The sequence below is a fragment of the Cervus elaphus genome, chromosome 23 (genome assembly GCF_910594005.1).
Source record: "Cervus elaphus chromosome 23, mCerEla1.1, whole genome shotgun sequence".
Lineage (NCBI taxonomy): Eukaryota > Metazoa > Chordata > Mammalia > Artiodactyla > Cervidae > Cervus > Cervus elaphus.
Genome location: NC_057837.1, coordinates 67,267,165 through 67,282,848, shown reverse-complemented (window position 1 = coordinate 67,282,848; position 15,684 = coordinate 67,267,165). Strand labels below are relative to the sequence as shown.

Below are 15,684 nucleotides of genomic sequence, written 5' to 3'. Positions count from 1 at the left end.
TATTATTCATGTTTTATAGCTGAGAAAACCAGGCCTCGGGGTTGAGTAACTCATCCCAGTGCACAGGGTAACCCAGGTCTCCTGACTGGGTGGTGACGGTTCACGTTTGACTGGACAGACTTGAGCTGCTCCGTCCCAGTGGCCAGGCTGCCCTCTTAAAAGTGACCTGAAGTTGGGGGTGGATCCTCAGACCGGCCGTCCCTCACCTACTGTGGTCTCTGCCACCTGCTGATAAATAGCTACTCTAAGGCAACTCTGGGCCAGTTCTGTACCTTCCTCACTGGATGAAGGCTGAACAGAGCAGAACCCAGGGAGGTGACAGACAGGAAACAGACTGGCTGCCTACTGGCTGCTTTAAACCAGTGGTTCTCACAGCCCTTCCCCACCCCAACTTCAAGGCTAGGTATTTTTAAGCACACCTTGAACTAACTGACTTAAATGGCTGAGAAACCATTTTACAGTAGCTAATCTACTGTTTCTGACTGATCGCAATTCACCAAGACAATCCTTTAAACCAAGATACTGTTGTGTGACAGGGAAAGAAAAGAAGCAAAGAGAAGTCACCTACTCTGATAATTATTAAACTTTCTGTGGGGCAGGCTGAGAAATCTTTGCAACTCATTATTGATTGTGTGCTTTTGTCCTTATTTGTGTTTTTTTTTTGGGGGGGGGGGGGGTTGCTATGCAGCTTGAGGGAAATTAGTTGCCCAACCAGGGACTGAACCCAGGCCCTCAGCAGTGGAAGAGTAGAGTACTAACCACTGGACTACTGGGAATTTCTTTCTGTATGCTTTTAGCTCGGCTACACAGAAATACAGACCTTAAGTTTTTTAAAATACCTTCCTATTTAGCATGTTCTACTTCAATGTAAAATAAGCCTCTCCAGTAGAGAGCAAGGGGGCACCAACGTGATCACAGACGGCTGCAAACGCCCGTGGTTCCTGGGTTAATCTTACCTTCCTGACACTGCGTGACACCCTTTCAAACACCTTCATTTGCTCAGAGGAGGGCAGTCCCGCATACATGGGGAGAACCCGGAGGTGTCTCTTCATCCCAGTCCGACCTAGAGCTCGAGCCTGCTCGCTCAGCACTGACACGACCGCTTCCACCTCTTCCTGAAATCATCAAAATGGGGACCAAAGAAATCGAGGTCGGACTGAAGCATCTCATTTTATCCTACTGCAAGAAAAATGTAGGATGGGGTCAAGACTATAAATGCGGCCAGATTTGTGACTGTCAGAGTCATCACTCCACACTGGGGTGGTATTTAATCAAATGCAACCGAACAACGGTGTCAACGGGGTGTAAAATCATGACTGTCTGATTAATTACTGAAATCCATAGTACCTGCAGTCAATAGAAGAATTCCTGATGCACCAAAATGACTATTTTACTCAGGTGTTTTTTTTTAATACACTGCAGCAAACAGTGTGGCATACACATGGACAAGTAAGTTGTGGCATACACATGGACAAGTTGTGGCATACAAAATCACTGTAAGCCTGTCCTAGAAAAGATTACTGCACAATGGAAAATGCTTGACAGTGGAAATGATTACCACTAGAGGGTAGTTCTGAAGAGAACTACAACCTTGAGTGAGCCTTTAGGCCTGTCTGGCTGTTTCTCCAGTGGTGTGCCAACCTGTTCCCTCCAGGGTGAGCTGCAAAGGTGTCACTGGGAAAAAGGTGCAGCAGCGACACAGAGGCACAACATGCACCTCACGCAGGACTCAATCTGGTATCTAAACGGCCCACTGGCTTAGCTCTCTGATTTACTCTGCAGTTAGCTGATAAATTTTCAATGTCTGGCAGACAGAACAGGCAGGAGCTAATGATTCTCTGGCAATTGAGTCAACAGATGAATGACATCAAACTGAACAATTTTTTTATGCAATCAAGTAACCACAAAGACAAAACATGAGATTGATGGCTAAGTAAAGTAATAAGCTTCTGTATACATTTTGGTGCTGCTTTTTTAAAGATTTTTTTTTTTCTTTAATTTTTATTGTAGTGTAGTTCCATTTGGTACTTAATATGTCTGTTCGCCAGAGGAAAAAAGGTTCAATGGAATTACCTGACCAGTGAGAAATGCTAGTATGTCTCCATCTCCCTCAGTCTGGTGAATTTTCATCACGGTTTCTACGGTTGATTTGATGTAATCTGGAACAGGACTGAAAATATGTATGAGATAAATTCATCACCAGAATATGCTCATTATTTATAGATCAATTACCTTAGTAATCTGGCAGCAAAGCCTTGTGAAAGTTAGTTTGGGCCTGCCCAGCAGATAATCGGCATATGAATAATTAAAATAAACATTCTTTTTTTTTTAAATGCAGCATTCAAATACAATCCATAATCACATGTAAACTACTATTTTTGGCTTTATTTGCAGAGACAGAAAAGCAATAAAGCCCATGCAAACCAATGTCCTATCTTTAGCATGCAAAGATTCCCTAGCCAGGAAAATTGGGTCTCTTGTCCCAGTGCTAAATTCCACATTCTTTCCATTTCCCCTCCTGACCACCAGCAGCATGTCTGAGGGGAGCAGATGGAGCTCACGGGTGCCTGTCCCTCTAAAATGACTCAGAAGTCAGGCCCGTAACTCTCTGACTTTATCTGCCTCTGGCCCAGGCTCCCGGTCCTCCTCTGTCCAGTGACAAGGAGTAGGAATTAGGATGACCCTTTCCTATTCAAAGAGGCTCCTCCGGAAAATGTCAGCCAGGCCTTCCTGCTAAGATGTAGAGGGTTGAGAACCAAATGATTCAAATCACCAATACCACCCAAGCTGGTTATCTTGTAAAGCCCAGTTCGGACTGTTCTAGAGCCCTCCTCCCTGCAACCTTGTTCTCATTTTGCTCTTTGCAGCTGAGCCAGGGACCACAGAGTCATGGAAAACTGCACATCTGGAGGGAGACTTAAAATCCTGCAGCGATACTGAGGGAGGGTTCCAGAACATCCCATCAGTGACAAAACATGCCCTTCCTCAGCAGCCTGGCGCACCGCCCTCGAAGCTGTAAGCAGACGCAGCTGCTTCTCAGCCCACCAAACAGGCCTGGTTTTCCAGTCGCCCTCACTAAAAATGCAAGGACTGTCAAACCTCTGTAGATAAAAGATGTCCACTGGAAATGTTCGCCCTTCCACTGTAAGGATCACGCACGTATCCCTGGTTGGATCACTGGTGTCATTTTGATTAAAGAAATCCCGAAATTTCTAAAAGAAATTAAAAAAAAAAATTCATCGCTCAAATTAAAAAAAAAAAAAAAGGTTCATAGTAACTCATGAAAAGAAAGAAAATAATATAAAACTGGCAGAGCAGGGGGTCAGGGATAGGGATTGGCTATATGTAATACAGACTAAGGATAACAAAATTATTCAGAGAATCACATTTTTATTCTTGTAACTTTGGGGAGTCACATTTCAATGACAGACCCTTTACTGAAGATTTGACAGAAATGATCAAGGTTAGATTTCCAAAGTGCATTCAGCTATGAACCTAAGTCAACACGCAGCAGAGGGATTACTGATCTTACCCCACCCAGCCCCTCCCCCATACTGCATTTAACCACAGACTAGGTCAGAAGGTGTAACTCAAGTTAAAGGTGGATTACACCAGGCTGATGTGTACTTCTGATCTGGAAAGCACAGCTCTGACCACACAGGTGATCGCTGTATAAAGGAAACCTGTACATCTGTGAATGGCAGGGATGTTCCTGGCAGTGCAATCACAGATCTACAGGTCCTGTGTTTGCAGAACAGAGTCCTCTCCCTCTTTATATGCCCCTCAGGAGGCAGCACAACACTCTGTACGGGCAGATCGGCAATTATCCACTTCTCCCACACTCCCACAAGACCTCATTGAGAGAAGTGGCTCTTGGCAATTCCACCCAAACAGGTGGCCACGTCTTCTTCAGTGGCACTTGATCCCCAGGCCTGCAGTCTTTCGGGAGGCCGGTGGGAGAGCGCTTGACCTTCCCGGTCCCCTGAGGCCTGGCCACGTGCTGCTTCCTCCTCTCCTAGGAGGCCCAGCCATGGGATCACCAGGCCTGTCTTCTTTCCTTCCCAGGTATCTCCCCTAAACACGTCCACATCTTCTCCTGGAAACCAGGATCCCAGGGGTGCCCTGAGAACTTCAATCAAGTACAACATGAAAAGACTCGGAGGAGCACTTCTAGAAGAGTCGACTAGATTGAACTCCAAAATACCTGCATGCTACGTGTCAACCTCCAAGTCATGTCTGAGAAGAGTAAACACAGACATAAAAGAACAAGCCTCGGGCCAAAAGTACTGTGCTGTGCTATGAAGACCCAACAGCTCCACCCTTCTTTCAAGTAAATTCCCTGCAAGTGACTTCAGCCTTCCTGTGTCCCATGGTATGCAAAGCATGGGCAGGCTACAAGTGACGCACAAACAAGGGAGAAGGCACTGCACCCCAGTCCCCCAAACAGTGAATAAGCCAGGGAGAAAGGTGTGCAAAAAACCAATCATAACATAAAGCGAGCCTCAATGACTAGGTGACCAGAAAAGAGCTGTGAGTTACAATCAGGGGAGGAGGAAAGGGCCCGAAATGACGTGGGGTAGGGAGGGAGTTCTGGAGGTGGCAGGATCCCCTGGCTAAGCCTGAAAGGATGAGGAGGGCTATTACTGGTTGGGAAGGAGAAGAGGCACACCCCTTCCAACGATGACAGCAGAGACGTAAAGACAGAGAGTTACTCTTTTAAGAAATAAAACTCAGCATTAACTGAGAAGGCACAAGATTTTTGTCCTTAAGATCTTTATCTTTTATCTGTATTTGGAAGTATTAAACACATACACACAGAAAATTAAAGACTAGAAAGCAAATAAACATGGTGTCAACAGGGTCTGCAACTTGAGGCAGAATGAAGGACCAGCAGGAGTGAAATGAGTTCAACCCACCAGAAAAAGAAGAGTGAGAGTCAATTTTGAAAGCCAAGGATCACACTGACACAGACACACATAAAAAGACTAGGAGGAAGAGGCTTGTCTATGACACGGACACAAATGACGTGGATGTCTGCGGGATCGCCTCCCCTGCTCACCTGTTTCCTTCTCTACTAGTGGCTCTGGTCTGGCCCACAGGAGTGGACCCCCAGCAGCCATGCCAACATGATCTGCCCATCTTTGGCCCAGCAGAATGGTTCCATGTGGGTACCTGACTATAATGGACCCCAAATTCCTTCTCTAAGAATCTGGAAAGATAAAATTATTCTCTCTTCAAGCATCTGGAGTGTGACAAAAAAAACCGTGGGACGGGTCAATGATCATGTTTTCTGCCAGCTGAATGGAAGCCAATAAAAGAAAAAAAAAACCATGTGATACAATGGTCAATAAATACTTCATAATTATACTCAGTTACACTCTAATTAAGTGCTGGCTTAATTAGGTTGATATTAAGAAAGAGCTAAACCAATGAAGGTGACAAGTTGATCAGCCCCATCCAACTCTGCTGGCCTCTGTCTCCCAGTCGCAGTCACTGGGTGTCTTCCACTGCAGGTTGGGCCACCCAAGGCCCTGAGCAAAACCAGAGCAGGTGCCATCAATCCCTCCAGGCAGTGGAGTTAGGAATGAGTCTGCTGCCCACAGACTTAACAGCTGGGGGACAGGGGAGGCGTTGTGGCATCCCTGGGCCTCTAGGTGAAAATGCTACCTGAGTCACACCCCCCCATTCACCACTCTCACACACTCCTCCTCTCTCGTCCACTTCAGCCCATTCCTTCCTCTTCTTCGCTTTCTTACTCTCACCTGGGAACTCACATTCCATATCCCACGGGCATCCACACCCACCCAGGTCTCCCCTCATGCACATACACACACACAACTCACTCTTCACTTCCCAGGCCAGAAAGGGATGAAGAAATGAATGACCCAAGTCCACTCAAGGCTCCGCTGAAAAGTTGCTGATGTCTGGCAACCCGTGCATCCTAGTACACCCAAGGCTGACACAACTCCTACATTCCACCCTCCCACCTAAAAAAATCACTCCCAGGAAGTGCATCACCATCAACTACGGCAGGCAGAGTGGAAAGAAGCTATATTTTTCCATCTCCGTGCCACACTAAAGACAATGAAAGGCAACCGTAAGCAATAAATATTACTGATGATTCCAAAATTTACATGTTATAGATTTTAACCACAATAAAAACTATCGGGAGCAATTTTAAAAAGCGGGTGGTGTTAAAGGTAAGAGGTAAAATGGAGATGATGTTCTGGACAACTCAGCCATGGAAGAGGTAACAAGAGATGAGGTTAAAATAACATCCCAGCAGGGATTACAGGTGAAGGGCATAAGAATTCATTAAAGAGGGCAACAGAGAGCTTTAACCCCAAAGTTACAGTGGGCAGAACTAAGACATCAGACTCCTACACTGTGAGAAGGTCCAAGAAACCTGTCAGGCAGCATGCAGACCCCTCTCTCAGCCAGGCTGACTTTTTTCTCCCTCCAAGTTGTTCTGCATCCTGGAAGCCACATGGAGACCAGGAGCGAGGCCCTCTTCATCTCAGCTGGATTGCAGAACTGGCTTCCTGACTGTGATCGCCACAGCTGTTTGTGTCTCTTCTATACAGCACCAGCGTGATCTTTCTAGAACTCAAATATGGAACTTCCCTGGTGGTCCAATGGCTAAGAATCCACCTTTCAATGCACGGCATGGGGGTTCGATCCCTCGTCTAAGATCCCACTTGCCACAGAGCAACTAAGCCCACGCGCCACAACTACTGAAGTCTGCAGGCCCAGAGCCAGTGCTTCACAACAAGAGAAGCCACTGCAATGAGAAGCCCACATACCACAACTCAACAGTAGCCACCGCTCACCTTAACTAGAGAAAGCCTGCACGCAGCAACAAAGACCCAGCTCGGCCAAAACAAAACCCCACAAATGTGATCAAGTCACTGCCAAGCCGCACACACGCTAGGGCTGCTGCCCAGGTGGGAGGGTGAAGTTCACGTGGCCTGTGGGCCCCCCATCATCTGACCCCTCCCAGCCTCTCCCATCTGAATTTCCCATCCCTTTCCACGCAATCAAAATTCATTCAATCCACAGTCCCTACTCTGTGTTGGACACTGTCTCAGATGAAAGGGATAAAGTAGAGTAAGACAGTCAAAGTCCCAGCCTTCACAGTGTTTACATTTTAGTGACGGGAGACATACAATCAACAGACACCCAGATATGCACATGATGGTAGCCAGTGAGAAGGGCTAAACAGAAACGAGGAGGAGAGCGAGAGAATGAAGAGCGACAGGGGCTCGGCTGTAGACACTGGTCTGGGAAGGCTCTCTGGGTGCTAATACCTGACCAAGACTGGAAGAAAATGAGTACAAGGCCATGAGAACATCTGAAGCAAGAATGGTCTAAAAAGAGGGCGCCCCTCACCAAAAGCAGAAGCATGATTAAGACCCCTCTGAGGAAAAGCAAGGTGAGGCTGGTGTGTAAGCAGCACTGCAGGAACTGAAAGCAGAAGTCGGAGGGGTGACTGCGGGTCGGCGGACAGATCACCTCCCAGCAGGTGCTGCAAGCGAGATCTGGCTCCCACCTTACACTTGACTCACAGCCCTTTGAACACACGTTTCACACCCCCATGGTTCTTTGCATGCCTAGGACTCCCTTCCCCACCCCACAAAACTAGCAGACTTGTGTGCATCTTTCCAGCCTAGGTGGGATGTCTCTACTCCGTGAAAGCTTCTGGACACCCTCCAGCTGGCTAGAGAGAAAGCACCCCGTCCCTGGCTGTCTCAGCACCTTGAACAAACTGAACTGCAAACACCTACTTATGTGTCTGCTTCCCTGACCAGTCGGGGGGTGTATGAATCACCTGTAGCCAGCGCTGTGCTTCTGTGTGTGTGAGCTGTGTGCGTGTGGTCTGCATGTGCATATACAGCAAATGGTCAAAATTATGTGTTGAGCTGAACTGCTGTCTGAACTAAAATATTAGTCATTAAGAGAGGAAAAATAAGGGGGAGGGGGCTGGGGGAGGGACAGGGTGGGAGGTTGGGGTTAGCAGATGTTAGCATTTATATATATAGAATGGATAAACAACAAGGTCCTACTGTTTAACACAGAGAACTATATACAGAATTCTGTAATAAACCATATGGAAAGGAATATTTTTAAAAACTGCATGTATATATATAAACACACACACACACACACGTATAGCAGAAATTAACACAATGCTGTAAATCAACTTATTTCAATAAAATTTTTTTCAAATAATGAAAACGAATGTACCCTTACCCATAAAAAACTGTAACGTGAAAATTACTATATGTACAGGGAAAACTTTAATTGTATTCCCAAAATCTAAATATAAATGCTAAGGTCATAAATTCAAGAAGTATAGCCTCCTACTGAAAAGAGTAATAAAAAGAAGCTGCCTGTGTGGGGGAAAATATAGCATGTAGAGAAACAAGACAATAGGTAATTATGAACTCAATTAATTACAGGCTATTTCCACCCACGAGCTGAAAAGGAACTTCCTCCGAGGACATGGAATCTAGGACATCAGATGGCCCCATGAGGAGGTCGGCCATCCTGCCAAAGATAAGCTCCAGCTGGAGGCAGCTTCCCAAGGACATGACCAACAATCCCCACGTTGACCAGGGACAGAGGGTGACAGTGGAAATGCTCCTACCTCTGCATCCAAAGTGGCTGAAGCCACAATCAGTCGAAGATCCCCTCTCTTCTTCTGAATCTAAAAAAGAAGGCGTGCAGAAAAACAATGATAACACTGTGACACAGATGAGATAATCTGATATCTAAAATTTATTACAAAATAATCCAGTGTGTGGAGGGGGGTAGGGGGATGGGGAGGAGCTTAAAGATGAAACAAGACTGACCACAAATTGGTAACTATTAAGTAACAGATGAAAGGGCAGTTCATTATACTAGTCTTTCTAACTGTGTGAGTAATAAAAAATTTCCAAAACAAAAAATTAGAAAAGAAAAAAGAAAGTATAAAGGAGCTTTAAGACACAAATTTGAATTTACCAAAAGTAAAACCATTTTTTTACTGACACCTGGGTCTCTGAATCGTCAGAATCTGTGTATATACAGTTAAAGTATGAAAAACCAAACAATAAATAATAACACCAAGACAGAAATATGGATAAAAGATATTAACAGTTATTCAAAGAAACAGATGATTAGTGGTCACAGGAGAAATGATCAAATAAATTATAGTAAAAAAATGTTAACAATGAGATTATTGTTTCATCCATCACACTGGCAACAATTTATTTTCAGTGTTGGCAAAGATTCAGTGAAATGGGCCCCCTTGTTATACCATTCCTAAGAAGGTAATAACAGAGTGGGATAATTCCTCACAAGTATCAAAAAGTTTAAATTTTGGCCAAGAAATAAATAATGGAAACAGCAGCAGCAGCAGCTAGCATATAGTAAGCTATGTGCTATTCCAAGGTCTCTGCGTACAGTTGTGTAGTACGTGCACTGCACAAAGAGGCTGCTGCTGCTGCTGCTAAGTCGCTTCAGTCGTGTCCGACCCTGTGCGACCCCATAGACGGCAACCCACCAGGCTCCCCCGTCTCTCAGATTCTCCAGGCAAGAACACTGGAGTGGGTTGCCATTGCCTTCTCCAATGCATGAAAGTGAAAAGTGAAAGTGAAGTCGCTTAGTCGTGTCCGACTCTTAGTGACCCCATGGACTGCAGCCTACCAGGCTCCTCCGTCCACGGGATTTTCCAGGCAAGAGTACTGGAGTGGGGTGCCGTTGCCTACTCCACACAAAGAGGCTAGGGGCCTCTAAAATCCAGCCCACCATCCCCTCACTCAGCTGCACACATCCTCCCAAGGGAAAGGTATCTCACAGTCTATTCATGGCCCTGTGTCAGGCGCCATCCTGAATATTTTGTATTGTCTAAGTTTCACAACAAATGATGTTATAGGGCAGACCTAAGAGAATGCTTAAAGGTTCTGCCCACTGCGGTAGCCACTAGCTGCATGTGGCCAGAGAATCCTTGAAATACAGCCAGTAGGACTAAAGAAATTAATTTTTTATTTTATTCTGTTTCAACTAATTTAAATCTAAAGTGGCCAGTGGCTATTGGATAGGAAAGTAAAGCAGCACAGAGAAAGAAAAACTTGGTATCAGCCCCATTTGAGCGATGAGCAAATTCAGCATTCAGAATTAAACCCAGGTAGTCAGACCCGGAGTCCAGGCTTTTAATCACCCTGCTCTAGACTCTGGGGATCAGAAATATCCCCAAAGAAAACAACCAGAAAATATAGGAAGGGAGAAGAGGATGGAAGTAAGGTTGAAACAAAACCGGCCATGGGTTGTAACTGTTGAAGCCAGGTTATGGGCACATGGGGGTCATTAAACCCTTCTCTCGACTCTGGGATATGCTTGAAATCTCTAATGAAAAGCAAAAGACAGAAAAGAAACAGATATCCAACAGATTTAACCACAAGGGTGCTTCCTGCAACATTATTTAAAATATTTCAAATCTGGAAGCCATATAAATGCCTAACTGTAATGGAGGCATCAAATACTCTATGGTAGAGACATGTGACTATATAGCCATTAAAAATGTCTTCAGAGAATATTGAATGACAGAGGAAAATGATCCTTATGCAACGCTAAGAGAAGTATGCAAGATACACGTGAGACAACAACCCAATCCCCACTGGGCCAAAACAGGTGCATGAGTACGCACATAGACACACAAAGGAGAAAGCAGAGAAGGAAACATTCCAAAATTCTAACGGTGACTGTCTCTGCATGAGTAGGGTGATTGACAATTTTCATTTCTTTCCTCTGTATTTTGCTGAATTTTCTAAACTGCTACAATGTCTTTCCTGATGAAACAACAAACAAGACAAAAACACAAAACCAGAAGTCTGGCAGTAAATCTATACACCTTTTTCAGCAGACCAATGGCAATGTCGGTGTACAAGGTCCTCTCGTGGGCTTCATCCAGCATGATGGCACTAGAATCAGAGGGACAATCTCAGTGGGCATCAAACCAACCACCGCACAAACCCATCCAGACATCAAAGGGACTGCTGGGGATTCAGCCCCCATTCGATCACCTTGCAGCAAAAAGTAACACCAAGTACCTCCTCTTTGACAAGGCAGTAACTCTAAAGCTAATAAAAATGGGCACTTCAACTTATCTTGGTAAAGAAAATGCTGTTATTTATTGCTACTTTTAAAGTTTTACCACCAATGCTGGATCCCAACAGAATCTAATACATGATTTTAAATTTCAATATAACATATAGCCCCACGGAGCACATAAAAATTGAGATAAGGCCCAACCACCCAAAGACTAAAAATCTGAATAAAACAGCACAAAGAGGCACGTAGTCATGGCTATGCCACATGGGTACCAGGGAGTTAAATATGACATCCTTCCCCAGGATACACAGAGCCTGAGTGGGACCATTTTATACGATGAGCAACGAACAGAGACCCACAAGGAGACGGAAAATGTGAGTAATTGTTTGGACTCTGCACGTTACAGTCAACAAATCGCTGCCCAGTTCTGTGCTGTGCCTCTGCAGTCACCCTCCAGCAAGATAAAAACAAGTCAAGAGATCATTCAAATAATGACAGGGATTTTAATGAGCCCAGTTTTGACTCTATATATTCTGAAAAGAACATCAGAGGTCGCAACAGCCAAAGGAAGGAGAGAAGCTTTGGGAAAGCTGAGTGTGGTCACGAATCCCAGCTATTAACACAACTGCTCCTCAATCTACTTGTCTATTTTTGAAACTGTAGGAAACTTATCACAGGAAAAATATACTTACCTGTATTTTGTTAACAATGGATCAACCATCATTTCCCTGACCAGCATTCCATCGGTCAGAAACTAAAACACAGAAACACAAAGGTTTAGAAATAATTCATTTACACTGTATATTCATGACTTTCCTTCAGAGTTCAAGTCCAACTAAACACATACAACCTCATCACCAGTGTTTGTACAAGACAAATCCCACTAAGGACTGTGAGAAAATACTCCCAAATTTTGGTTATCAAGCAACAGAATGGTTTCCAAACAAAATATTGAACACAGGACCCTCAGTAAGAGCTGGCAACTCTATTTGCAAATTTTACCTGCATTTGCTCTGTGAGTTTTGACTAAGCCCCATTTCCTCTGAGCCTGGATCACGGGTACTGCTATGAATAGACACTGCAGACAAACCTGGGTCTGCCCAGGGGCATGCCCCTGAGTCAGAGATCACTCTTCCTACAATGTCCCGAGGACCATAAACTTGCAGCTCCTGAGGTGAATAACCTCAACTTCAACTGATATTATTTTAGGAAGGCTGACTGGGGCTGTGGTCAGGAATACAAGCTATCACATCCGGCTGCTGGGTCAGATCTCCGCTCTTCCTCTTATTACCTGTGCAAACCCTGGGCAAGTTACTTACCCCCTCTGAGCCCAACTCCTCATTTGTAAAATGGAGAAAATAAAAGCATCTGTCTCACAGGGTTACTGTGAGAATTAAGTGGGAGAATTCAGTGCACATGTACAGGGCTTAGCAAGGGCCCCAGCACACAGAGAGAGCTCAAGAACGTCAATTATTAATATTATCATTAAGGATTAAGGAGTGTCTACGAATATGCTTTAGAAAAACACAGTTAACAACCAGATGCTGTTATTCTCACCCCAAAACAAATCAGTCTTTAACAAAGCTAAACATTTCCCTCACAGGCTACTCTTAGTATTTTTCCTTTTTGTTTCATTTTTTAAAGCAGGGTGCATGTCCATCGTATTTTTCTTGGACCTGATACGAGCTGCCACACATACACATAGAAGTACAAGTGAGAACGTGCCACCAATGACAGCCCATCAGTCGGGGGCTGAGTGCCTGGAAACCATTACCAAATGGAACACGAAACTTCTCATAAAAGACTCTCTAAAAAGAGTCATTTGATTATGCAAGTCACTAAAAGCTATCTAGAAATGAGCTAGTGTAAATCCATTTGGTGGTATAGAAGAATAAATCCCTTACCTAGAAAAATGAATGTCAAAGGTAAGAAAATACAGAAATTTAGAAAACAAGGTCCACATTTTTACAAATCACTGCATTTAGATCATCTAACTATTTTCAGTTCCTCTGCTGCAAACTGAGAGGTAACTGAGATTCTACACAATCAGAGAAACTTCTCTAGTAACGAACTATAGAAATGATCCCTGAAAGTATAGTCCTCGTAACTGAGATTCTAATAACGAATGTTTATTTCATCAAAGCATTTTCTTTTTTTTTAATTTAAACTTAAAATTTTTATTACTGAAGTATAGTTGATGTACAATACTATATAAGCCACAGGTGCACAATAGAGTGATTCACAAGTTTTAAAGATTATGCTCCAGTTACAGGTATTATAAAACATTGGCCATCGTCCCCATTTTGTACAATGTATCCTTGTAGCTTATTCTCTACACAGTAGTTTGTACTCCCTAAGCTCCTACCCCTGTACTGCCCCTCCCTCTTTCCTCTCCCCACAGGTAACCACGAATTTGTTCTCTGTGTCTGTGAGTCTGCTTCTTTTTTGCTATATTCACTAGTTTGTTTTATTTTTTAGATTCCGCACATAGGTGATATTATACAGTGTTTGTTTTTCTCCATCAAAGCATTTTCATCCATTGCTTCCAGCACTATCTGAAGAGAGTGATTCACACAGTGGAACACAGTAGACACTGCTAACTGTACCCTGATTCTATGATGCTAATTATTTTAATAGTAGCAACAAGGTCAAAGAACACACATAAAATCCATTATCATGTGAAAACAGGCCAGCGCTAATTAGCACAAATATTTGTGAATTCTACACTTTATCAATTTATACTATTTGTCCCTGTTTTTAAGTCTTTTATAGGTAAGTTTCTGTACTTAGACAGCTACGTGGATTGGTGGGGAAAAACAATGAAACACACATGTGAAAGGGCTGCTTTGAGCTCTGGTTCTACCACCAATGAGCACATGACGTCAGGCGGTCACTCAACCTCCCAGGTCCTCAACCTCTTCACCTGAAGAACCAAGGGCGTAACTCGACTTCCAAAGTCCTTTCTGGGCTAAGACGTGAGGACACAGAAAGAGCTGTGCACCTCCCAGGCTGATTTCCCTGAGGGCCAGGATGCTCTCATACACTTTCTGTCATGGCATCAGAGGCTTAGTCAGCAGCACTGGCTGTGTGTTTTTACCTCTCCCCAAATAATCTTCTTCCTTATTTACAGCAGGAAAGCAGCTGTGACCTCACCTTAATTCTCGTGGCCAGCGGGTTGGTGCAGTCATCAAAGCGGATGCAGTAGCCCACCTCATGGCCCAGCACTGCACCCCTTTCCTCAGCCACTCTCCCTGCAACCTTTGGGAAGAAAGATCATGCTGAAAATAGAGACATAGAAATTACTGCCCAGAGCACATACTATGGAAAATCTAAAGGTCACTTATTTTTTAAACACTATGCTGAACACAGTGGAAAATGAAAAGAGAAGGGGCAGGTTAGCAGAGAACTAGTGTGATAATCTTTACAACGATAAACTACTTTACGTTGACTTGAGGCAACTTATAAGAACACTAAGTATGGAATAAAAATAGAATCATGTAAAAAGGTTACAGATCAGGATCAAAGAAATTATACATAAAATTCAAAAGGTCAAAGCCAATGAGAAAATTTTTAAAAACACAGATATGCCAAAGTTATTTAAGTTGAGCCACAAATTCAGCTCTAGGTTTCCTGGTGGCTGAAGGAAAAAGGGAAAAAGAAGAAATTTCAAGATTCATCCTTTTCCTAAAGCTTTCTTTAGCATACCAACTAGGGAGAAGTTTCCATGTCTTTATGCCTTGAAATAAAACAACTTCCACGGGACCACAAAGGCAAAAGAACAAGAATGACCAAATTCAACACTCGGTTACTGTTCATTTTCTCTTTGGAAACAAAAGAACAACATTTTCAGAGCAAGATAATCTAAAATGACTTGTAACAATGTCCCAGCTACCAAAACTACTAAAAGGTTAAGAATGCAGGTTAAAAAAATTTTTACATGAAAGATGAGATGAGAAAGTTAATGAAGGCTCCAAGTTAACATAATTTAAAAAAAAAAAATAACATACTATGAAGACCATAAAGTATAGATACAATTTTTACCTACCAATATATAACAAATGAAAGGTGAGGGTAGGAAAAATAAAACAAAACAAAGGTGAGGGTAGGAAAGATAAAAAAGAATCCAGCTATAAGATCTATTACTCCAGAAGGCCATTCATAGGCTATTAACTTAATAACAGAAAATATCTGGGGACTTCCCTGGCAGTCCAGTGGTTAGGACTCCAAGATTCCAATGCAAGAGGTGTGGGTTTGATCCCTAGTTGGGGAACTAGGATCCCACATGGCATGTGATGCAACCAAATTTAAAAAAAGAATGAATAAATAAAATAATTGCTGGACACTTTAAAAAATAAATAAATTTTTTAAAATATCTGATAAAATGAATAAACATAAAAGTAGAAGAGCAATAACACTTAGAATTTAGTTTACCTTGAAAGAAAATAAAGAGTTTAATGCTCATTATGTAAACTATCTAACTAAAAAAGACCCAAAGGGAAGCAAAATTATAGAGCTTTCCCGGGGACTCTACCAACCAACCCCCAGCATCTTGTCTCCTCCTTTCACAGGCGAGGCAGCCTCGCCACCTAGTCC

The 15,684-nt window shown here is 43.4% G+C and overlaps 1 protein-coding gene and 1 pseudogene across 2 annotated transcripts in view; both read right to left on the bottom strand.

The window, feature by feature from the left end:
- DHX35 (DEAH-box helicase 35) overlaps positions 1-15,684 on the bottom strand; it is a 68,541-nt gene that overhangs the window by 28,625 nt on the left and 24,232 nt on the right. For both annotated transcript variants that reach the window (XM_043883597.1, XM_043883598.1), the window contains exons 5-11: positions 14,245-14,349; positions 11,784-11,845; positions 10,892-10,961; positions 8,648-8,707; positions 3,100-3,212; positions 2,074-2,170; positions 957-1,115 (exon numbers count right to left, since the gene is read on the bottom strand). In XM_043883597.1, the coding sequence (XP_043739532.1) occupies positions 957-1,115; positions 2,074-2,170; positions 3,100-3,212; positions 8,648-8,707; positions 10,892-10,961; positions 11,784-11,845; positions 14,245-14,349 (666 nt within the window). The remainder of the gene's footprint in view (positions 1-956; positions 1,116-2,073; positions 2,171-3,099; positions 3,213-8,647; positions 8,708-10,891; positions 10,962-11,783; positions 11,846-14,244; positions 14,350-15,684) is intronic.
- On the bottom strand, positions 13,098-13,193 carry LOC122682353 (annotated as a pseudogene).